At 36.6% G+C, this 24,283-nt stretch overlaps 1 protein-coding gene across 5 annotated transcripts in view; it reads left to right on the top strand.

Moving 5' to 3' along the window:
• Positions 1-24,283, top strand: part of CFAP221 (cilia and flagella associated protein 221) — a 144,611-nt gene that overhangs the window by 82,885 nt on the left and 37,443 nt on the right. For all 5 annotated transcript variants that reach the window (XM_007494060.3, XM_056793753.1, XM_007494059.3 and 2 more), the window contains exons 17-21: positions 3,099-3,179; positions 3,982-4,089; positions 5,913-6,050; positions 7,479-7,637; positions 19,817-19,908. In XM_007494060.3, coding sequence (XP_007494122.2) covers positions 3,099-3,179; positions 3,982-4,089; positions 5,913-6,050; positions 7,479-7,637; positions 19,817-19,908 — 578 coding nt within the window. The remainder of the gene's footprint in view (positions 1-3,098; positions 3,180-3,981; positions 4,090-5,912; positions 6,051-7,478; positions 7,638-19,816; positions 19,909-24,283) is intronic.

Genomic DNA, 24,283 nt, shown 5'->3' with positions numbered 1-24,283 from the left:
CTCAGTTTCTTAGTTGTGTGATCCTAGGCAAGACACTTATCCCCCATTGCCTAGCTCTGACCACTCTACTACCTTAAAATCAGAACACTGTATTGATTCTAAGATGGAAGGTAAGGGCTTTTAATATAAGATACACCATATACTTTCTGCTTTGATGTTTCAATAACATAAATACAGAAGCAGAATCAGCCAATAATAGCAATAAATCTGTGATTTTCCAGATGAAGCAGATACCCTTTTGACATCAGTTCCTGTCAGTTGATGTCAGAGTCTAGACTGGTTGAGTTTCTGTAAGGATAGGAAGGGAAGGGCCTCCAGCCTGTGATGGACTTGCTTCTGATTGAGATTTAGGATGGTATCCTTGTATGAACTAAAGTAGAATGAAGTAGAACCAGAAGAACAATTTATACAAGAACAACATAATAAAGGCAGACAACTTGGAAAGGCATAACTCTGATCAATGCAATGACCAACCATCTCTCCAATAGACCCATGATGAAGTATGGTAACCACTTCCTCAAATAAGTGATTGACATGAGGTGAAGAGGCATACATTTTTAGACATGATCATTGTGTACATTCATTTTGCTTGAGAAAACTAATTGTTACAAGAGCTTCTCCTTGCCTATTTTTCTTAGTTAACTGAGAAGAGGAAAAGATGAGATGGTTGTTAGAAATAGTAACATCAAAAAAAGAGGGCCATTGAAATATCTTTTTAGTTGTACAGTGAAGAACAGAAGTTGAAAAGAGAGGACACGCAAGCAGGACCATTTTGAAAGTAATATGTAGAGTTTCTTTTATGCATTTTTTAAAAAAGTAAGCAGTGTGAAATGAAGGAGTTCATGGTTTCATGTAGGGTCTCTTTTTGTTCTACTGTGTATATGAAAATGAGATTTTGGGGGGCATTTAAGTTCAGAAAGAAAATAAAGCATGCCTTAGAATCCTTAGATTTGTTGAGCATCATAGAGATATACTTTCCTTTTAAAGACTCTTTCACTAAGATTTGGTGGGTCCTTTTTCTCTTCTAGTCAGAGCTTTCAATTCCAAAAGAATACTCCAAATTCTGAGGGTCTTATGACAATGAATGTTTATCCATCCCCAGAGAAAGAACTATTGGAGTTGAAATGCAGATCAAAGCATATGATACTTCACTTAGTTTATTTGGGGGTTTTGGTTTTATATGAGTATTCTCTTTAAACAATGAACAATGTAGAAATATGTTTTACATGATAATACATGTGTAACCCAGATCAAATTGCTTGTCAGCTCTGGGAAGGAGGAGGGAGACAATTTAAATCATATAACTTCAGAAAACTCATGTAGAAAATTGTTATTCCAAGGAACTGGTAAAATAAAATATCTTTAAAAGAGAGATCTACACCCTATTTGCTGCCATGTGAAAATCACGGATTTATTTCTTATTTTGAATCTGATTAAGATTCCTCACTGAAGGCAGAAGTTGGACCAGTGTTTTGTGGAAGCATTTGTATAGAAATTAAACCATTTTCTTTTTCATCTAGACCAAAAGTATAGAGTTGCAAGATTGTTTTTGTCTTAGAGACTTAACTGGATGGATCAGCCTTCTTCCACAGACTTATAGGAATGCAAATTCCCTTTGGAAATGGTATCTCAGGGAATCAAAGACTGAGGAAAGGGAAGAACAGGCTAAAAGGTGTGAAAGAATAACAAGACTTTGCTAGAATGGGGAGAGTTAGGGACCAAGAAGTGGAATTATCTATGAGAAAAACATTCTCCAGCAAGTAGTCCATTCTTACCAACCCCATAAGAATGTATTAATTAAAGGAGTTTGGTAGAAATTTTACATTACTTGAGTATAGAGTATGCCATCTCAGTCATTGTTGCTGTTCAGTTCATTCAGTCATGCCTGACTCTTTATGACTCCATTTGAGGATTTTTGGCAGAGAAAATAGAGTAGTTTGCCATATCCTTCTCCAGCCCATTTGACAGATAAGGAAACTGAGATAAACAGGGTTAAGTGAGTTGCCCGGGTTGCCACTAGCCACACAAACTAATAAGTATCCGAGGCCATATTTGAGCTCAGGAAGATCTTCCTGACTACAGGCCTGGGACTCTTTATCCACTACACCATCTTGCTGCCTAGTCTAATGTATTGCTGGACACACGCACAGTAAATACACAGAGAGAAAAAAGTCTTGTCTCTACAGTAGTGGCAGTTCCCTAGATGTTGAAAGAAAGAATATGGAGCTTAGTTTATTCTAGACCAGGAGATTTTCCCACACTGGGATAGTTAGGAAAGTTCCCATGGTCACATTCCCAATGTCTCCTCTGACCTCTAACAAATTCAGAGAGCCAGCAACACCATTTCCTTTCATTCAATTAGCAGTCAGCTGAGGACATGCTGAAAAGGAAAACTGGAAGAACGCCCTTACTTTATAAAGCCATACTCCTTTCCAAAGCAACCCCACTCATTGACTTCAGCAAATTCAAACTTTCACCCAGATTCACTTTTCAGAAGAATACTACCAGACCCCAACTAGAGAAGTTGGTAGGCTAATTAGGAACTTATTCTTTTGTACCAAAAGGGCCTGCCAATAGAAGATCAGCAGACACAATATGCCTTTTAAAAGGAGTAAATGTTTGTGTTGGGCCAACTGCCAGAAAACAGGTGATTAATTAATATAGTCTTACAGTGGTTATATTCTTCCATGGCAATAAACAAATTTGCTAGACAAGAAAAACAGAACTCTGGTTTTCTTCATTGTAATATCTAGGCTGATTGAAAAAAATGATATTATGAGCTGGTAAATTTTTGGATTTGCTTTCAAGATTGCTTCATCTCCCAAATGAAAGCTAAATTTATCAAATACCCATCATATCTTTCCCGGTGACTAGTACTGACTCAAGAATGCCTCATTCAAGCTAGGATTACTCTACCTCAGTCTTAATAACCTCACCTGAAAAGTAAAATTGATATGAAATGGGTTCCAAAGAACTTCTAAAAATTGGTTATTCTTTGAACTTCATATTTAAAGGTATAATGGAAAGGGGAAATATTTCCATATTTGCTTAATGTTGACTGGATTATATTTATGTCATTAATTATTTTTAAATTTCAGGCTCCTGATGGCCTTGGACTGGTACCCATTAAGCCAGCAGAGGTTCAGATAAAACAATGTCACCATTTTCTTAACTTACAGGTTGGTCACATTTTAGAAAACCTCTTGTCAAATGTGTTGTTTAAACTACTAAAGTAAGTGGGGATTTTTTTTTTATTATGAAAAAGGGAACAGAATATTTTTTCCATTTGAATAGAACAGAATATTCTTGTTTAAATTTTTAGCCAGAAAATGGGTTATACCTAACATCTTCATTTTGTCTTTCTATGATTTCTCTCTTTCTGTTCCATTGTTATCTTAATGTGAGTAAGAAGCAATGTCACACATTGGAGAGAGAGACAATCTTGGAGTCAGGAAAACCCAGATTCAGCTCTTTTTGCCTAGATCTGTAGATTGCTGGGTGCCTCTGGGCAAGTCACTTTACCTCTCTGAGACTATAGGTTACCAATAACTTGCCATCCTGCCACAGCAGAGGACCTAGCACACCAGATGACACCCTACACCAATGAAATCACAGGACCAGATCAAGAAAAAAGGATGTGATTAGCCGATAAAATGATGAGACTGTTCAATTTTTTGACTTGTGATCTCCTTAGTCATACTGAATGTTATCTGCATATGAAGTTAGTGGAATGATGTTACAGAACTTTTGTGGAACCTTAATGAAACATAATTAGTATATGTGACCATCACATGGTTATAAAATGCCCATCATTCCACCTCTATATGTGTCCATTGTTCTTCATATTTATCTCAAACTGACCTTTGCTGATAAGTATCATCAGCACTTTCAGTAAAGATTAAGAATAATAAATTTACATTGCAGAATGTCCAAATTCCCCTACCTCTGACATTTAAATATGTATTGTTCTTTGGTTTTCAGGTTCCCCAACTTTACAATATTAAGAGGTACAAACCATATTGTATCCAGACTTGCTCATCGAGTTATAAATCTCAAAAACTTGCTCGTCCCCTTAAAGAAGGAGCTATGGTAATGTATCAAAATCTCTAAGTATAACTTTCAATTCTAATTTTAACGTGTCATTCTGGAACTCAACATTTTTTGCAAATAATTTATTATAAATCTAACATCAAACAGCAATATAGTTAATTAAATTTAATTAGTAACAACTGATATTTTAACTCATTTTTAAGGTAGTATAAGTTTTCAGTCACTCTTTAGTCTCCATCAGGATTTTTTGTTTGTCCTTAGATTCTCATTCTTTTTTTCCTCTTCACATAATTCACATATATGCTAGCCTTCTGTTACTATTTTTTCTTTGCATTATTTCATAAATATCCAGATTTATTTATGCTTTTATTCTTGTAATTTTTGTTTGTATTACAATATTCCTTTACATTAATCTGCTACCATTTATTTAACTGGTTCCCTATTGTTGGACATTTAAAGTTGCTCCTAATTTGTGTGTATGTGTGTTGACAAATAATGCTTCAGGGAAAATCTTTGAACCATTTTATTTTTTTAATAACATTTTCAGGTATATTCTTTTTTTTTAACCCTTTATCTTCTGTCTTAGAATCAATAGTATCAGTTCCAAGGCACAAGAGCTATAAGGGCTAGGCAGTCAGGGGTTAAGTTACACATCTAGGAAGTATCTGATATCAAATTTGAATTCAGATCCTCCTGACTATGGGCCTGACACACGGTCCACTGTACCACCTAACTGCCTATTTGCCCCAGGCACATTCTTGACAATGAAATTATTGGGTCAAAGGGTTATGATTATTTTTGTTACTTTTGTTGTGAACTGTCAGACTGCTTACAAAATTCTGAAAGTTTAGTTTTACTGGAAACATTTCTCCAAAATGATTCTGGCACTGAACTTTGAGGCTTTAATTATTTTTGTGAATTTTATGTGAGTGAAGTGATCCCTCTAAGACTTTTTTTAGTATTGGTGAGGTTGAACATTTTTCAAATTATTGTGAATAATTCATGTTTTCTTTTCTGAAAAGTTGTCTGTTCCTATTCTTTAATCATTTATCCATCATGGGCTGGAAGTTACCATTGTGAATTTTAAAATGTTAATTATATATTTTCTTCTTGTTAAATTTTTAATCTTTCATATACCATAAAGAGTTGTGGTCCATCAGATAAATATATAACTCAATAAATGAACTGACTGATCATGCTGTGAGAGAGAGGGAAAACCAATGCATAACCGACTGCTCTAATGATACTCATATAAATATGAAGAGAATCTCACATTGAGTAGACCCTCTTTGTCAAATATATGGGAGAACATGGGTTAGCTACACCACATGGGCAAATATAGATGGGTACAATCTATGTCATTGGCAGGGAAGTCTACATTGATGAGAATAACCATCTGAGGAAACAGGAGGAGAAAATGGATAAATCAAGCAGTAGACTTGGAGTCAGAAAGAATCTGGCTTCAGTTTAACTAGCTATGTGACCATGAGCAAGTCATTCAAAGTCTTTGACCCTCAGGGTAGCTCTCTAATACTTTAAGTTTTAGATAAGTTGCAATTTGCATCAGTGAAAGGAGTTCCCATACTGGAGAAGTTATGGGTCATGTTTTGACAAGCTTATCTGTCTTGTCTCTAATAATTCTTTCTATCTGTTGAAGAGAAAATAATACACCTTCTTTTCATAGTTAAGATAAATGTATTATTTCATTTTCCTTCCATTCTGATTATTGTTCTTATCTTATATCTTAAGTTTTCCATGGTGCTAGAACTCATGGAGGTCTTTTAAGATGTTACCCAAGTATATTGGTTAAATAATCAATCCTTTCCCAGTTTTCTTTTATAATTTTTTTTGTCATTTTAAAGGAAGAGATAATACTTGTGGAGCCATCACAACGATCTGAAAACCACCACTTACCATCCTGTAGAAAGGTATCGCTGTTGGAACTCAGCCCTCCTGAAACTATGCTCAAGTCTCCATTGTATCATCCACTTTCTATTTTTGTAAGTAAAAGAAACAAGAAGTTGCATTTCGATCATTTCTTTAGGAGAAAACAAGGAGAAGGTGTTTCTTAAGTGAACTTAACCAAAATGAATCTTTGAAATTGGGTACTGACAGTTGATTTTTGGAGGACTTCTTTCTGCTTCTTCCCCATTAATAATCCAAATGTCCTCTTGATTCACAGTACCTTCAGATGGGTACTCTGGCTTCTTATATCTCTAGCAAGAGATTGGTGAGATGTCACCAGAGTTAACAAAGTTAGCTTTCTCGCCTTATTTCCTGAAGATCACAGAACTGGAAGCAAGTTGAATCTAGAAGAGACCATCAAGTTCACATGGTCTGACTTTCTCTTTTTTTAGAGGAGGAATCTGAGGCCTCTCAGGAAAATGAAATGACTTGCCTAACATCAAGTCTGTAAATGGTAGACCCAGGCCTGGAGTCAGTTTCTCAATTCCTGGTCCAAATGCTCTTTTTACTTGCTTTATACTCTGAGTCTATTGAGAGGCAGTATTTTACATAGACTCCATCTTTGTTACTTATCATCTGTATAATCATGCTGTAATGGAGGGTGTTTTGGGGAGGGGATTAGATGGTTTAGAGAGGGCCAGTATCAGACCTTTAGCATGAAAAAATAAATTAGCATGGACATCTTTGAGCAGTTGTAACTATTTTCAAAAGGATGGTCCTTCAGCTTTAGGTTTGTATTAGGGTTTTCTTTTCTGAAAAACAAAATCAGAGACATTTTCAATCAAATCCAATCTGCCATTTGGGTACATATTTAGATGTCAGATGATTTCTTTATTCCTTAGTCAGCCCAGCTAGAAATTAGTAAAGAGCAGGACCTCTTAGCACAACAGATGCTACATCCAAGTGGAGCCTTCCTGGATAAAAACATTATCAAAATAAAGTTAAATATTGACATTTCCTGATATGTCAACTGCCATTCCCTGCCTTGTCTTCTCTTTAAAGTGGGTTTTAAAAGACTGTGTTGTTTTCAAAACCAGAAATCTTATTTGCTCTTTAAAGAAGGTTTGCTTATTTAATAATTTCTCTAATTCATCAAACTTGGAAATGCATAGTTGGAGCCCTTGTTAAGCTGTCATTTCACTTGTAGGCCAACATATGTTTTCACAAGAGCAAGTTAGATGTAATGAAGTCCTTAAGTAAGAACAAGGAACTTGACATTCAAAAAGCCTGACGTCTGAAATCCTGGACCCTTTATCATTTTAGAAAAATCTAATCTTTCCAGCTTGAGATAGAAACGAGTTTGAAACAAATAATGATTTTTTTCAAAATTCTTTTTCAGTTTTGTACTTAAGAATCATGAACTTTTGGTGCTGAAACAAGTCCTAGAGAACTTTTACATCTTTTTTTTTTAACCTTAAAAATGGTGAAATTTTTTTAAGCATCTCATTTTTTTTCTCTTGTAGAATCCAAACCCAGGACTATTTGCTGTGAAACACAAGATGACCTATGCAGAAGTAACAACTGATTATCATCTGTGTACACATCCAAAATATATGTTCACCAAAGAATGTCATAGAGGATCCAGTATTCCCATGACACAAAAGAAATTTCTAAATCGAAAGGTAATGCTACTGTCACAGATTCCTTGACAGAGATGTCTCCAAGGTATGATAAATTGCAAAATTGGTATCAGATGCCACACAGTTATAGAGAGGTAAAGGGTTGTGAATATGGGGTGGGGAAGTTGGGTTGCTAGTAAGGGGTGGCTGTGCTTAAGTACAACATGTGCTAAATAAGTTCCAAAGTTTTAATATGCATACAATTCGTACATAATGGGGTAGAAGTGGGGATGATGGGACTGGCTATGGAATAAAAGAGCATCCTTGCTTCCTTATGCAAAGAGCACTTTCAGCTTCATGTTTCCATTTACATCTTCTTTCCTTCAAGGTCTCCCTTAATATCTGTTTTAACCAGATTTCACATCTATAAAAATTTAGGTCATATGATTAATCCATCTTTGCAAATTTCTACCTTTATTGCCTTATGTTATGGAAATAATCCTAGTAATATTTGAAGTCTGTGCTAGAGGATCACAAGCTCCTGGAGACTCTTATTCTGGGAAGGCTCAAAGCATGGTCCTGGCATAGACTGAATCAGATTTTGAAGAACCAACCTAGCTAAGTATAAAGAGGTTCCCATGAAGAGGTAACCCCTCTTCTTGTCAAGGCTCACCCCTATGCATACACTTGTGTTCTGATTTCATCTCATCTTCTCTAGCAAACTGTCCCCTTTATCATCCTCATGTTTCATTAATCTTTATTCTCTCCCTGTCTATTGATTGCGTATAAATGCAGTCAGTCCTCAGTATTGGCACATCACAGGGGCAGTTGGGTGGCTAAATGGATGGAGAACTGGGCCTAGAGATGGGAGGTCAGGCATTCAAATCTGGCCTCAGACACTTCTTGTGACCCTGGGCAAGTCACTTAACCCCCATTGCCTAGCCCTTACCATTCTTCTGCCTTGGAACCAATACACAGTATTGATTCTGAGATGGAAGGTAAAGGTTTAAAAAATATATTCACAGTGTATTAGGTGGTTGTTTCTCTAGATGGATTATGGTAATGTAAGATTTCTGGGCAAGCCTACTGACCAATGAGGTAAGATGGAATTAGACTCTGTCTCCCTCCTCCCTCTCCCTCCCACTTCAGTTAGTCTCTTCAGTTGGAGTCAACTGGGATTCAGACTGAATAAGTTGCCTGAATATCTCATATATAACTCACTCTCTAAAGTTGTTGGAACAACAAGGAAGGGGAAGGAAAGGGAAATTGGATAGGAGAGAGGGGTTAGGACTTTCCCTGATCTTAAGTAAATCCTAAATTGAGTAATAAAATTAGAGTCCTAGATGAGGGATGTGGCTAACAGCCTTAGGGATCTTTTGAGTCAACTCTTAATAATGTAGAGAGAAAAATCAGTAACCAACAAGGAAAGGATCTTCTCAGTTCTTCCTCCTTCAAGTGCCAAGAGAAAAAGAGAAAAAATCAGCAGGTCACAGACAGAGAAAATTCTTCAGTTCTTCTTCCTTTGAGTGTCAGGAAAAAGAGTCCCCAGAAGCAGCTTGTGTGCTCCTGTTTAACTGTTTAACTCGGTTCCATTCTTCCCTGGAATTCTTCCTTGATGGATGGATCTCCAAGCTTCTATTCATTGCATCTGTTTCTCCTGGGTTTCTGCAGTCTTATTCTCTTACACTCTTTTACACAACAGGTCGAGACTTCAAGCATTCACATAATTCTACTAGCTACCTGATTTTTTCACTTTCACATTAGCAGCCATGCACATTCAGAGCTATACTTGGTAGAGAAAATAATAAGAGCTGTGATGGGCAAGTTTATATCTGCAAAAAGAGAAAAATATACGTAAAGCATTTGCGGATCCACTCCAGAAAGTGGTCAAGTAACCTCTCAAGTTTGAATGAGGGAATTCAAAAAATGAAAAACTGGCTGAGTTCATGGGTAAATGATCAATGGTGGTCAGCTCTGCCTTCTTGTGATCCACCTTCCCAGCTATTTGTGCCACTGGTTCAAGCATCTTGCAGAAATGGTGAAGCAGTGTGGCTGCCCACAGAGCATCCAGCTTTTTTTTTTTTTAAGGCATGCATATTTAATAAAACTATTCAAATTGACATTTTTATTGAAATTTTAAAAAAAATCTGCAGTTTGAAGGTTTAAGATTTATACTAAAGAAAATTTAAAATGGCAAAGAAGTTTACATTCCTCCAAGTCGGCCATCTATGTTCTGTAGCTGGAATTTGCTTCTATCGAAATAATAGAAATCTAATAACCATCACAAAGATGCTCCCTCAAATATAAGCACCTATAAACCATAATGCACTTTGCCTGTTGTCAGGAGAGATAATTAGAATAATGTGCCAAAGCACAGCCATTAGTAACATATATGTATCTATGTGTATACATATACATACAGTGGTAACAGTTTTGCATTTAGTGCAGTCATTATCTTTTTGTTGCTCTCTTTGGGGCAAGTATCCAGCTAGCAGAGAACTGTGCTGGCCAGGTCAGGCCAAACCAGCCCCAGGCTGGAGCCCTAAGGACACCTGGCCTGGGTCTCACCCCAAAGTATGTTCTTTTCATCAGGGAATGGTTCAACTATAGTGTGAAAAGGGAAGGATAGAGCTGACAAGTATGGCCCCTTTTTACCCAGGAATTCTTCTGGCATTGGCATCCCTGCCCCTCTCCTGTAATTCATGTTTACCATGTTAAGGAAAGTGCCTATTATCAGAATTAATATTTATTATAAAGAATTATATGCAGAAACATATATTTTTAACCATCCCTAGTTATATTTTTGGTGGTCATGGGAATCTCTCTTTTCCTATTTCCCCATAGGTTCAATGTGCCAACATTCACATTTTTTACTTTGCACTCCATTTTCTAGGAACATTACTCTCATGAAAGTTGAAGACTGACTGTATAACTTTATCTTCCCTATCACTAATAAAAAACAAAAAAACCATACACCCTTACTTGCTCAGCCTATCCTCACTAGCAATCATCCCATAGCTTTTCATAGCTAAACAGCTTCAGAAGGCTATCCACAAATGATGCTTCCATTTCCTTTCTCCTAACTCTCTTAACTCTCTGCTGTCTGGCTTCACACCTCATCCTTCAGTTAAAACGACCCTCTCCATAATTACCAATGATCTTTTCTCAGTCCTCTTCCTTCTCGACTCACTGCAGCCTTTGACATTGTCAAATCACCCTATTCTTGATACTCTTTTCCAAGTTTTTCTCATACTTCTCTGATCTGGTACTCCCCCCCCTCTCCGTTTACTCCTTCTCCCACTCCCTTGCTGAATCTTCATCCAGATCATGCCAATTAACCATCAATGCCTCCTCTACCCCAAGTGCTTTCCTGGGCTTTCTTCTCTCTCTCTCTCTGATACCTTGCTTATTGATCTCATTGGATCTCCAGATTCAATTATCATCTCCAAAAGACGATTCTCAAATCTTTTCATATATCTTTAATCTCTATCCTGGGCAACTAAGTGGCTCAGTGGATAGAGTGTCAGGCCTGAAGTCAGGTAGATTCATCTTCCTGAGTTCAAATCTGGCATCAGACATTTACTAGCTTGTGTGACCCTGGGCATGTTTGTCTGTTTGCTCAAGTGTAAAATGAGCCAGAGAAGGAAATGGCAAACCATTCCAGCATCTTCACCAAGAAAACTCCAAAAGAGTTCATGAAAAGCCAGACACCACTGAAAAATGCCTGGGCAACCTCTCTATTGACCTCTAGTATCCCAATTCCAATTGCCTATTGGAGATTTTGAACTCAGTGTCCTAAAGACATCTTAAACTCGACGTGTCCAAAATGAATTCATTATATACTTTTTCTTCACCCCCACACCCAAACTTCTTCTTTCTTATAAACTTCCCTATCACTATTGAATAATTATCATCAACCTCCCCAGGCTCACAACCTAGTTATTAGTCTTCAACTCCTTTCTTTCACACCACAGTCTATTGCCAAGTCCTGTCAATGCTACCTTCACAAATCTTTAATTTACTTTACAGATTTTTAATCACAAAATCTTTAATAGATGCTTTCTCTCCTCTGACACTGCCAAGATCCTTATCATCTCAGACCTAGACTGTTGTAATGGCCTCCTGGTGGTCGTTTCTCTCCACTACAGTCTGTCTCCACTCAGATATCAATGTGACCTTCCTTAAGGATAGGTCTGACCATCTCACCTCTCTGTTCAGCAAACTCCAATGGCTCCTTGTTACCACCAGGATCAAATATAAGATCCTTTAGAAGCTGTCTCCTTCCTTCCTTTCCATTCTTTTTACACTTTACTTCCCCCCACTTTCTCTGATGTGCAGCAACACTGACCTCAGTTTTCTTATTAGTAAAATGAAGATAGCAATATCTCAAACACGTGCATCTCAAGGTTTTTTTAAGGGTCAAGTGACACAATGTATGGGAAACATTTTACAGATCTTAAGACACTAAAGAAGTTTTATGATGATGATGATGATGCATTCTGAGAGAATAAGGAACATTTCATGGGATACTTGATCATCTCTTATTTCAGTAGTCATGATAAAGATAAGCAAAAACAATAACCCATCAAAAAGTATAATTCATTCATTATCTCTATTTTTTAAACCCTTACCTTCCATCTTGGAATCAATACTAAGTATTCATTCCAAGGCAGAAGAACAGTAAGGGATAGACAATGAGAGAGTAAGTGACTTGCCCAGGGTCACACAGCTAGGAAGTGTCTGAGACCAGATTTGAACCTAGGACCTCTCTTCTGTAGGCCTGGTTCTCAATCCACTGAGCTACCCAGCTGCCCCCCTCATGCATTATCTCTTGCAAACAAAAAAGTAGACAATTTTTTGAAATCTATAAGATCCTCCAAATGAAATCAAAATGTACTTTAGAATTGGAAAATATGGTTTTGGATCAAGAAATGAAAGAGACCAAAAGTATATGGGTAATGCAGGAAACTTATTATGAATATTTTATTCAAGAAGAGAGTCAGGAAATGCTGGACATGGTGATGACCAAATAACAACACACGAAAAAAATGAAACACTTTTTCTTGGCTGAAAATGACTAGTTATCAATGTAAGAACCACTTCTGAGTCAGCCCTCTCTGCATAGTCAGATCATCTACTTGTCAACATAAATATCAAATCAACCTCAAATTAGAATAAAAATGAGAAGATATGGAATTAAAACTGCTCTGCCCTGATGCACTTAAACAAACTATTGATGCTCCCAAGTGGGAAATGGTTAAAGTAGCAAATATCATATGAACCATTGACATTTTACTCTTTCTAATATTGTTAACTATGTCAATAGATCTTGATGAATATTCCATTTAAAAATGTATAAATCAAGAATCAGAGAACAAGCCTGACACATGTTTAAAGTTGCTAGGAAATGAAATATTCTGTTCCTTTAATTTTTTGTCTGTATCTAAATCCTGTTCTCTGTCTAGATATGCTTTGAAAGGGAATATCATCTTAGTTGTTACTCTTTGTATATTACACAGGTTCCCCCCCCCAATTAACCAGAAACATGTATAGATGATCTTGGCACACCCCCTTGACCAAGGTACTTATTTCTTTTCTTGAGATGTATTTGGTTTTCCAATGATATCTCAGAAGAACAGAACTTGTATATGCCCCAAGAAGCAAGTCACCAAGTCAAGTAACCAACAGTTATTAAGCACTGTGAATACTAAGAAAGACAAAAACCATCCCTGCCTGCTAGGAGTTCACAGTCCAATAGAGTAGATAACATGCCAACAACTATGTACAAACAGAACAGAACCAGAATACAGGGAAGATAATCTCAGAGAAAGGATATGAGGTGGTTGGGAAAGGCTTCTTGCAAAAGGTAAAGTTTTAGCCAACACTTAAAGAGAAGTATATAGTTTTAATTAGTGACAGCATATAACAAACATATAAAAAATGTCACAAAGGACATGCACAATCATAAAAAAAGATGGGTAAGTCTTGTAGGTAGGGTAGGAAATGACAGATAGACAGGATAAATGGTGGACTTTTTATAATCAACAACATATGAAAAGAGATAGAGGGTGGTTTCCAGCATAGATTCTTTGTGAAGGATTTATGGAAGGACATAGATAAGAATCACGCAATTTGAAAAGGAATGGGCGGCTTGTAATCTGATGACTGGAGTGTCTACATTACTGGGGCTGCAAAAGGATGATTTATCAAGAATCAGTTTTGACTCATTGTTATTCCAGATTTTACTACTTAGTACTTGTGTTATCTTCCTCTGGCCTCAGTTTCTTTATCTGTAAAATAAGGTAATTAAACTAGATGACCTCAAGAGTTCCTCTGGTTCTGAATCAGCATCTAAAATGTCAATTTCCCTAAAAAGCTGTAACACTCACATTCCTAGGATTATAAAATCATAGGATTTAGATTTGGAAGAGACCTTAGAAATCATCCAGTTCTCTGATTTTACAGATGACAAAACTGAGAGTCATCAGTAAAATGTATTGCTCAAAATCTTGAGTAATAGTAAAAATCTTGAACCCAGTTCTCCAAACGCCAAACCAGTTCTCCTTCTGCTATATTAGGCTGCATCTGTTCTTCTAACCTGCATTAAAAAAGAGATTTGTCATCTTAACAATGGAATAAAATTTTAATTTCACCAAGAAATTTGTTGAGTTGGATGCTTTTGATCATGAAAGCCTACTATAAATTATCTTTATTATTGTCATTTGACTTAGTTTCTGTGTACTTGAGAAAAATGTTTGTATAGCTATACCAAATCTTTTTTTTCTGAGATTTGTCCAGCATATACATTCAAATTTCTAGCAGAATCAGTTAGATTCAAGTAGATTTGTAGAATTAGAAGAGATCCTATAGGCTATCAGTGGTTCCCAAACTTTATATATTGTTGCCCTCTTTTTTAGTTTTACAAAATTATCATAACTGCCAATAAAGCTCATAAAACAAATTATGCAAATAATTTTATCTTATGTTTTATTTTATTCAAATAAAGTTAAGAATTTATTGTAATTTTATGACATCACAAATAAGTTTTAAGCATGCAATGAAAACATATACAGGTATTTATTAATAACACCTACTTGGACTTGCTTTTTATTACAGCTTCTCAGAACCTTGTGCCATTGGCGAAAAGAGTTTCTTTTTCACTGCTAAATTAACAAAATGTCTTTGAAAATAACTATAAAAGAAAACCCCATTTTATATACATTATTAATGATAGTTTAATTTGTATTTCTTGGATAAACCAGATAATTCTTTACTCACTAATAACCAAAATATTAAGATTTTCAAGCTGAAACATTTGGTCCAATATGCTATTATAAGTCATCTATATTCTTGTTCAGGCAGGATAAGTCCAAATATATCATCTTTGCCCATGGCAAATGACTTCTCTATCCACTCATATTTAGAAATATCAAGATTTGGGGGGTAAAGATATTTTACTTTACCAATTACATGTAATAACAATTTTCCACATAAGTTTTCTGAAGGTATATGATCCAAATTGTCTCCTTCCTTCCCACCCTCTATTCCCCCTTCCTGGAGCTTGTAAGCAATTTGATCTGGGTGATACATGTATCATCAGGCAAAACAAGATTTTTAACTAAAATTAGATTTGCTTCTGTAGACTGGTCAAGCAGTCTTTCTTTTATTTCATTTGCAGGACAAATATTTTTTAAATTGGGAGACTTATCATTTGTATTTTGATATTTTATTATCCATAACTTACTTTTTTTTCATAAATAGAGTAATTTATTTGGTTCAGAGTATCAGTTTAAGAATATTGTATTGAATTAAACTATGCTTTTTCTTTTTAAAAAAAACTAAAAATCTTTACCTTCTGTCTTAGAAAGAACACCTAAGTATTGTTTCCAAGGGAGAAGGAGGGGTAAGAGCTAGGCAATTGGGGTTGTGATTTGCCCAAGGTTACAAAACTAAGACATGTCTGAGGCCAGAGTTGAACCCAGGACCTCCTGTCTCCGAGCTTGACTCTCTTTCTAGTGAGTCACCTAGTTGCCACCCCCTTTTTTTTTTTCAAAAGCATCAGCCAAACAAATTTTAAAATTAAATTCTTCTTGCAAAAAGAATTCTTCTCTTGAGGGACATGCTTGTAACTCTGAGGGAGGTTCTCTTTGAGTTCAGTAGACTAGGAGAGACTAAAGAGAAAGGAGAAAATATGACCACAGGAATAGACTTATAAAGGGGGAGGAGGGTAAGGATTAAAACAGAGGACATAGACTCTCAACAGAAAGACCTTATACTCTAAGAGTAACCAAAGGAGGAGGAGATAGTTAAAGATGTGGAGAAGGATGTGTGACAAGGAAATCACTTTTAAAAGACTGATATATATTAATTTAAGGTCGCCAAGGAATTCAGCTATGCAATTCCTTAATGAAAACTCAAGTCAGCAGTCAACCTTTTATGGAGTTTAATTACAAACAGGAGGAAGAAAGGTATTAGAGATAGAGAGAGAGAGGGAGAGAGAGAGAGAGAAAGGGGGAGAAGGGAATAGGGCTTAAATACCCCCTCTGTTTAGGCTGGGCCAAAAGGCCCAAGCCCTTAGATAGCTGAGGCAAAGAAAAGAGATCAATCCCTATCACTCACGTGACCAAAATGAAGAAACAGTCTCAGGGGCCTCCACCTCCAGCTTCCTTCAGAGCAACCTTCTCAGAGCACCTCTCCAACCACTCAGAGCCAAAACTCTCCAACCACCCCTCAGTCCTCAGATCCCGCTATCTTTAAGGAAACCATCCAAGTTCCCTCCCCTCAGTTCTCACATCTACCAATCACTGTCCATGTCTTCCCTGTGCCAATGGTGGCTCTACCTTAACCCAGGCCCGCCCAGAGGTCTGTGGCTTTGCACATGTCTGTTGAAGGTCATATTCTCAAATAATTAAATCTTGATCCTTTGCTGCAGCCCTTCCTAAATCCTGTTACCCTGAGTAGGGTGGAGATTGGAATAATTAAATTTTGATCTATGCTGTAGCCCTTCCTAAATCCTGTTAGGACTGAGTAGGGTGGAGATTGTAATTTCCAAGATCTGGTTATGTCATTCCAAGTATCTCTATTGTATCAATTCTAAAATCAATCATGACTCAAAGAACTTCCTGTTCTATGCTTAAGCATAGGTCAAAGCCCTTTCCATTGTTTAGCAAAAGGTTTCTGTCCTAAAGTAATCTTAAGAAGGGAGGAGGAGGAACCTCCCATGCCAATGGGGTTCATATTCCAATAGAGTTCCCACTATCAATAGGAAAATTTTCAAGTATGAAATTTCCCAATGGTGAAATTTCCAACATTTATAAGTCTAAGAAATTTTAAGGTTTACAGATGGAGGTGAGGAGATGATGAGGTTAAAGTTCATAATCAACTTCAAACTTCTCAGTAAGGAAAGAAGTTGAGTCTTACAAAGAGAATGGGATTGGGGGCCTTGACCTGTGTGTGTATATGTATGTGTGTGTGTGTGTGTGTGTGTACATATATACACACCCCAGGCTAAGAACTTCTGTCCTACATTCTTCTCAATGTAGCAGTGGTCTGGTGTACCCTCCAGTGATGGCTAACCTTTTAGAGACTGAATACCCAAACCCTCACTCTGTATGTGAGCTACTTCTTTACCCCAGACAGGGGAGGGAGGAAGCACTCCCATTGGGATGCTGGGCAGAGGTGGGGTAGGTCATGTGAGAAATATCCTCAGGCATGGTGGAGAGGGAGAAGGGAGCAGCCTTCTCTTGCATTTGTGCCATAGGTTTGCCAACATGGTACCTAACCCCATACATATATATGTGTATGTTTATGTGTTTGAGTGTATTTGGATTTCCTTTGAATCCTTTAAATTTTGTTTTATGTATTTAAAAATTTATACTGAGACAAGGTCAATGGCACTAAGAAGAATGAAAATCCCTAATGAAAATAAATCAAAGAGAAGCTTTGAAACAGGCTCTGGGGAATATGCTGAGTCAATAAATAAAACAGCTAGGTTAATAGAATATGCAACTAAAACACATATACCCAGAGTGCCAGACCTGGAGTCAGGAAGACCCAAGTTCCAACCCCTACCCCAGACATTTGATAGCTATTTTGGCCCTAGGCAAGTCATTTAATGTCTATCTGCCTCAGTTTCCCTATCTGCAAAATGAGAATAATAATAGCACCTGCCTTCTGGGGTTGTTGGAAGGATAAAATGAGATAATACTTGTAAAGTGTTTTGCAAAGTGCTATATAAATGCTAGCTATTAATAGAGGACAAATAAAAGAATTGCCTCACAGAAATGAAGGTCCTGTTGAAGTCAGGTTACATGAATTTGTAGTAATAATATATGATCAGCATTGGTTTCATGAGTTTTTCCAATAGTTTCTATGGCAGGAGAGCAGGTATAAAGAAGCCTGATGGTAAGGGTGACCCAGAGCAGAAATAGCAGAAGGACCAGAGAGCTAAGGATTCTGAGGCAGAAGACAATTGAAATGGTGAAGACTTTAAGAAAGTGAAGCCAGGATAGAAGCAAAGAAATCTGAAGGTTTGGGAGAACTGTTTTTATTCAAATGGATTAAGACTAAATGAATCATATCTGGCCATGACAAATGGGTCTTTTACAGGTGAAGTTTCTTTTTCTAATGTAAGAGAATCTTCTCTACAAGTTGAACTTCATTTTTCTAATATAACTATATGTCTCCATCAGTCTTTCTGTTGGCAAGTCCACTCCTGGTGTCCTACCTGAGGAACTCTAGGTAGTCTGCTCAGATGGCAGCCAGCAAGGCAGGCAAATAATTGGCTCACCAAGTTTTCATGGCAACAGCTCTATGGGAGGGGTAATTAAAATGTACATTTATCATTCTAGAATCTTTTTGGACCACCAAAGAACTCCAGAAACAGTTAACTCGTCTTGGTAAGGTAGTAGCCACTAGGCTGGGAAGATCTGGGACCCATAAATCTGGGCAAATTCTCAGTAATTTCAGTTCATTTTAAATGTAATTTTATTTTATTGTAATAATATTGTATTGACAGTATAATATTTATATGGAAAGATGGGTGGATAAGAAGAACTGGGGATATGGAAAGTTTGTAGCAGGGAATAGAGGAGTTGAAGGGAGAGAGGGAATATGGCTGCCAGTGAGGCAAAAGGAGAGAGATACCCCCTGCTGAGAGGCTATTTTTAGACCAAAATGGGGTGTCCAAGAAATGAGCCACTTATGATAGCCTGCGGGAAAGTCTTCTCTATGGACTGATGCCAAAGATGCCCCAGAGCAGGTAAACTCAGACCCTCCTGAGGGACAAGCCTTTCCCCAAACTTTGGTCACCCAGCAAGGGTCTGATAAGGATCATTTGTAGTTGACTGACTGAACTGAGGTTCAGCTCCCTCTATGCCCCCTGAAAAGATAGTCCCCTTATCTTACTGATATTGAAATAAGATAAATTTTAATAACCAGTTCAGATGGGAGAGGTATCAGAGAGAAGAGGGAAGAAGTTTGAGTCTCTCTCAGTGTTGGAGCTGAGGCCAGGCCTCATAGGCTGGTGGAGGGTTTCTCTTATTTCTGTCTATGCTATATCTATGCTAGTTTTCTTAATTTCAAAATCTTAGCAATAGACAGCAAGCAACAAGAAAAGTTCTGACTTTCAAAACTGGTTGGGCCTGTCTCTTCTGGCTGAAGAAAATAGAGGCACATCTTTCTAGAGACTGGGAAGCCAAAGCTCCTTCCACTTCCCTCACCAGGAAGAAAGTCCTAGTCACAAGACCCACTGCCACTCCCAGTTGCCCCTTTCTCCACCAACTGTCAGTCTTATCAATTTCTTCTCTAATATTCCCACTGTTGCTTGTTCCAACACAGTGGCAGAAAGTCCAGAACTTGTTCTAGTTTCCTTTCCACAACAGTAATCAAATCTAGTTATTACTGTCTATTCTGTTCTTTAATCTGAGGATATGTTAGCTATATGAAACATGAAACATGAAAAATTCCTCTCTATGGAATTTTTAGAGTCCATAGGACTCTAAATTTACCAGGTCCTTAGGACACATATCTGGCACAAGTAGGCACTTTAAAAATGTTTGTTGATTGATTATTAAATGATTTGTTGTTTGTATTATCTCTTGGGCTAAAAATGAAGCTAATTTTATTTAGTGCCCATGAGAGCTCGCTTAAAGATAAAAGATATTTTCATTTAATTGTAAGGAACTTCTGTTAGGTCTTGTCCTGTGAAACATTTCACATGCATTTGTTGACTGTCATTACAGGACATTATCCCTGGAATCATGAGCTGGAAAAAGTTCACTCCAGCGGTTCTTTCAGTTTTGAATGATACTACCAATTTGACATCAAATTGTTGGTAAGTAAAAATTAATCTATTTTCTTCTTGATACAACTATGCTTTGTATTCTACAAAAATGCATTCAAATTTTTATCTAAATTATACCTTTACCAATTTTATCTTATTTTAGTACTATCCAAAGGAATCTTACTACATGACCTTTGTTAAGAAATAAAACTGTGGGGGCAGCTGGGTGGCTTAGTGGATTGAGAGTCAGGCTTAGAGACGGAAGGTCCTAGGTTCAAATCTGGCCTCAGACACTTCCCAGCTGTGTGACCTTGGGCAAGTCACTTAACCCCCATTGCCTAGCCCTTACTGCTCTTCTGCCTTGGAGCCAATACACAGTATTGACTCCAAGACGGAAGGTAAGGGTTAAAAGAAAGAAAGAAAGAAAGAAAGAAAGAAAGAAAGAAAGAAAGAAAGAAAGAAAGAAAGAAAGAAAGAAAGAAAGAAAACTGTACTTTACATTATCTTTTGTGGACATCCAAGTTTTTATAAAGAGCTTGTTTAAAAGTAAGATTCATACTTGTTTCATAAGTGAAAGTTAAATTGATCAGTGGAAACTGTACAATGAGTATAAAGAACCAAGTCAAATTTTTAGCTAAAATATTTGCAATCATTTCTTAAATTCTACTTATCTTAGATAATTTAGACTAGAGATTCTCTTTTTATTATAAAGATGTTTTATGTTGCCAATTACATGTAATAATATATTTCCACAAAAGTTTTATGAAGTTATATTGTAATGGGAACTATCCTAGAGGAATGTTAGATGTTACAACCCAAATAGGAATTTCCCAGGGTCAGTTAAGCAACAAAACCCTTGGCTTATGGAAAACAAAATTTATTTAATAAAGGGAATAACAGAAAACTGGAGGTAGGACCCTAGCATTCTTAAAACTAACTCCACCCAACTTCTAAGTCCTCTGCTTAAGGGGAGCCTTCTGTTTCTTCTCTGGCCCTGCCTACAGCTTCCTGTGCTCCCTAAAACCCTTTCCCACACTATCTGACTTTAATTCTAATCTTCCCACTAGTTATTAATAAAGAACGGGGAAAAGCCTGGGTTTGGCTGCTGCACTAAGTAACCCAAAGTTACAGATGGAAATCTTTAGATTACCGTAGTCCAATAGGAATTCTGGCAGATGAACCACTGGCAGATGATCATTGGACTCAGGGAAATTGGTTTCCTCCAAATAAATTCTCTACCTAGAAGTCAAAGATTTCTCCATGAAATCTTGACGATCCAGGGAGAATCTCTCAAAGAAGACCCCTCCTTAACCTTGATGGAAATTCAGGCAGAGAGTCAAAAACCCTTCCAGCTCAGAGGAAAATCCAAGAAGGAAGTAGGTTCAATTATTTTCAGTTCAGACTCTCACAATTCCTTTCCTACCCAGAATCCTTTCCCAGGGCTTATCTCAAAATTCCCTTCTTTTAACTAACCCTTTGAAACCAGACTATCCCTAATTATATTCCTATTATATGATCCAGATTATCTCCCTCCCTTCCTTCCCTCCCCATTCCTAAAGATAGCAAGTAATTCAATCTGGGTTATATACGTATTCTCGTACACAACATACTTCCATATTGTTCATTTTCATAAGATAATAAGCTTAAAAAACCAAAACCCCAGAATAAAAACCCAAATAAATTAAAGTGAAAAATCATATGTTTTGATGTGTATTCCAATTCCAACAACATTCTTTGTCACAAGACTCTCAGAATTGTCCTGGATCATCATATTTTTGAGAGTAGCTGAATCTTTCAAAGTTGATCATCATACAATATTGCTGTGACTGTGTAAAATGTTTTCCTGGTTCTGCTTATTTCACTCTGCATCAGTTCATGTAGGTCTTTCTAGCTTTCTGAAATCATCCTATTCATCATTTCTTACAGCACAATAGTCTTCCATCACCCTCATATACTATAACTTGTTCAGCCATTCCCCAATTGATGGGCATCCCTTCAATATTCAATTCTTTGCCACCACAAAGAGCGCAGCTATAAATATTTTTAAACAAATAGGTCCTTTCCCCTTTTTATCTCTTTTGGATACAGATCTAGTAGAGGTATTACTAGCAGTGATCTCCCCTCACAAAGGCCCCATGGATAGATTTCACAGGGTCTTTGAACATGAGTGGGAAAAAATACATTATTTTCACTAACCTCTTACTAAATTTTGGTAATTTCTTCAGTTATTTAAAAATATTTTTCTAAGAAGCAATCTACATGTTCCAACCAAACAGCCAAAAGGGTCCATGACAGAAGAAAGGATTGAGAACCTCAACTCTACATTAATAATGTACACAGCTCACATCCACTAGAAACTTGCCATTTGTCCCCTGGCCTTGTGAATATTTTGTCATACTTTCCTAGCATTAGAATCATAACTAGCTTGTATTATTTTGAGTTCTAGTAGTCAAAACACACACACACACACACACACACATAAAATAAATGACTTTCACATGTCTAGTCTAGAATGGATAAGTTAGAAAATGCTTTATGGGAAAAAAATGTTAAGGCAACTATATAAATTACTAAATGACTCATCTAGTCAGTATCCCTTCAGGGTTCCAGGGTTTTATCAAAACATCCTAGTTCAGGCCACATCTGTGCTAGGGTACTAAATTAAGTTTTTCACCCCATCACTCTTATATGATTTTATTAATGGATATGACTTAAATCTACATTGTCATCTTCCTTAGCTCCCATCTTTGGCTCAAGGTGATGTAGCTAATACCAAGTCTTAGAGGTTCTAGCTTTTACAGCATAATGTTATGGAAAGAAGATTGTATTGCTTACATAAACTACTAGGCAAAGAACTCACTATTTAAAAAGAACTGCTGCCAACATTGCAAAACCATCTTGCAGGAAATAGGTTTAAAACAGAATCTAACACCATATGCCACAATAAGCTTCAAAGGATGTGCCACATACATTTATACAGTTCACATCATTAAAATTTCAAGGAGAACAGAAGGAGGTGCCTTTTAAAATTCCAGCTAGAAAGCAAACAATAAACAAGAGACAGAGATGATCAAAAAATTAAAATAGACAGTTTTGATTAAATAAAATTAAAAGGCACTAAATAAATGTAACTAAAAAGAGAAATGTTGAGTAAAAAAATCATCACACAACTTGGTTTGTATCCTTAATATAGAGAGAATTTCTTCTTTAAATATGAAGGACAACAACCCAAACAACCAACTATAAAGAGAATTCGCACAAAAAAAGTCATTTTTTTCAATGGACAAATAGTCAAAGGATCTGAACAAAAATTTTTGAGAAGAAAAAAATGTAAACTATCAGCAACAATATGAAAGGATGCTCCAAATTACTAGCTTAATGAGTCTAATTCTGTCCTGTTTAGTCTAGAGAAGATCATAGGAGTGTATATTTGTCCTTAGAATTTACAAATCATCCAGTGATCAGATGGACTAGATTCCAATCCAACCAGAGTTGTTTTAATTTATATTTCTCTAATTATCAGGAATTTGGAACATTTTTTCATATGCCTATGACTGTTTGAATTTCTACCTTTGAAAAGTGTTTATTCCTATCCTTTGACCATTTATCAATTGTAGAATAGTCATTATTTTTAAAAGTTTTAATTAGTCACTTATTTAGCTGGTAAATGTACCCTTTATCAGAGAAATGTGCTAAAAATCTGAGACATGCATCCTTTTATTTGCATTGGTTTGATAGTTGGAAATTTTTTTTAATTTTAAACTATCAAAATTATCTCTTTTCTCTTTGTCCCTTTCTTGGCTTTTAAATCATATCCAAAGAAGAAGTCCTTTCTGCTGGTGGAGGGGAGTTTAATCAATGGAAGGGAGGGATCTTGTAGAGCTGCTGGATCAATGTGATTTTCTGAATTTACTTTAAATAAAAGCACTGAAAGTTAAAGATGGAAGTTATATGAGTGGGAATTTTGAGGAGTCTTGATATAGCAAAATGCACCTCCTTTAATCACTCCAATAATCAGAGAGGCCAATATAAGATGAATACAGACTGGATTTATTGCTTTTATGCAATGAATGGGGACATTACTCTCAAGTCAGAGACCCAAAGGCAATGCCCAAAGATACACATGGATTGTCCAATTTATAGGAAACCAACACAATACCCTCCACCTGTACAAAAGAGCACCAATTAAAGGTCTATGTGAAAGACTGGGAAATGGAAGGGTAAAGGAAAGCAAAGCTGTATCTAATTAAGCCAATCAAGTCTATCCTCTACGGGGATATTGATCATAAAATACATTGAGAATAATACATTGATTTACACACCACACAAAGATTTAAGATTTGTGAGCTTAGAGATCACAGATGGAGAACTGGAAGACACAGTGATCAGGTTGTCTAGCACTCTTGTGTTTTTTTTCATGTAAGGA

Source organism: Monodelphis domestica, chromosome 4 (genome assembly GCF_027887165.1).
Source record: "Monodelphis domestica isolate mMonDom1 chromosome 4, mMonDom1.pri, whole genome shotgun sequence".
NCBI classification, from domain to species: Eukaryota; Metazoa; Chordata; class Mammalia; order Didelphimorphia; family Didelphidae; genus Monodelphis; species Monodelphis domestica.
This window is presented reverse-complemented; position numbering and strand designations above follow the sequence as displayed.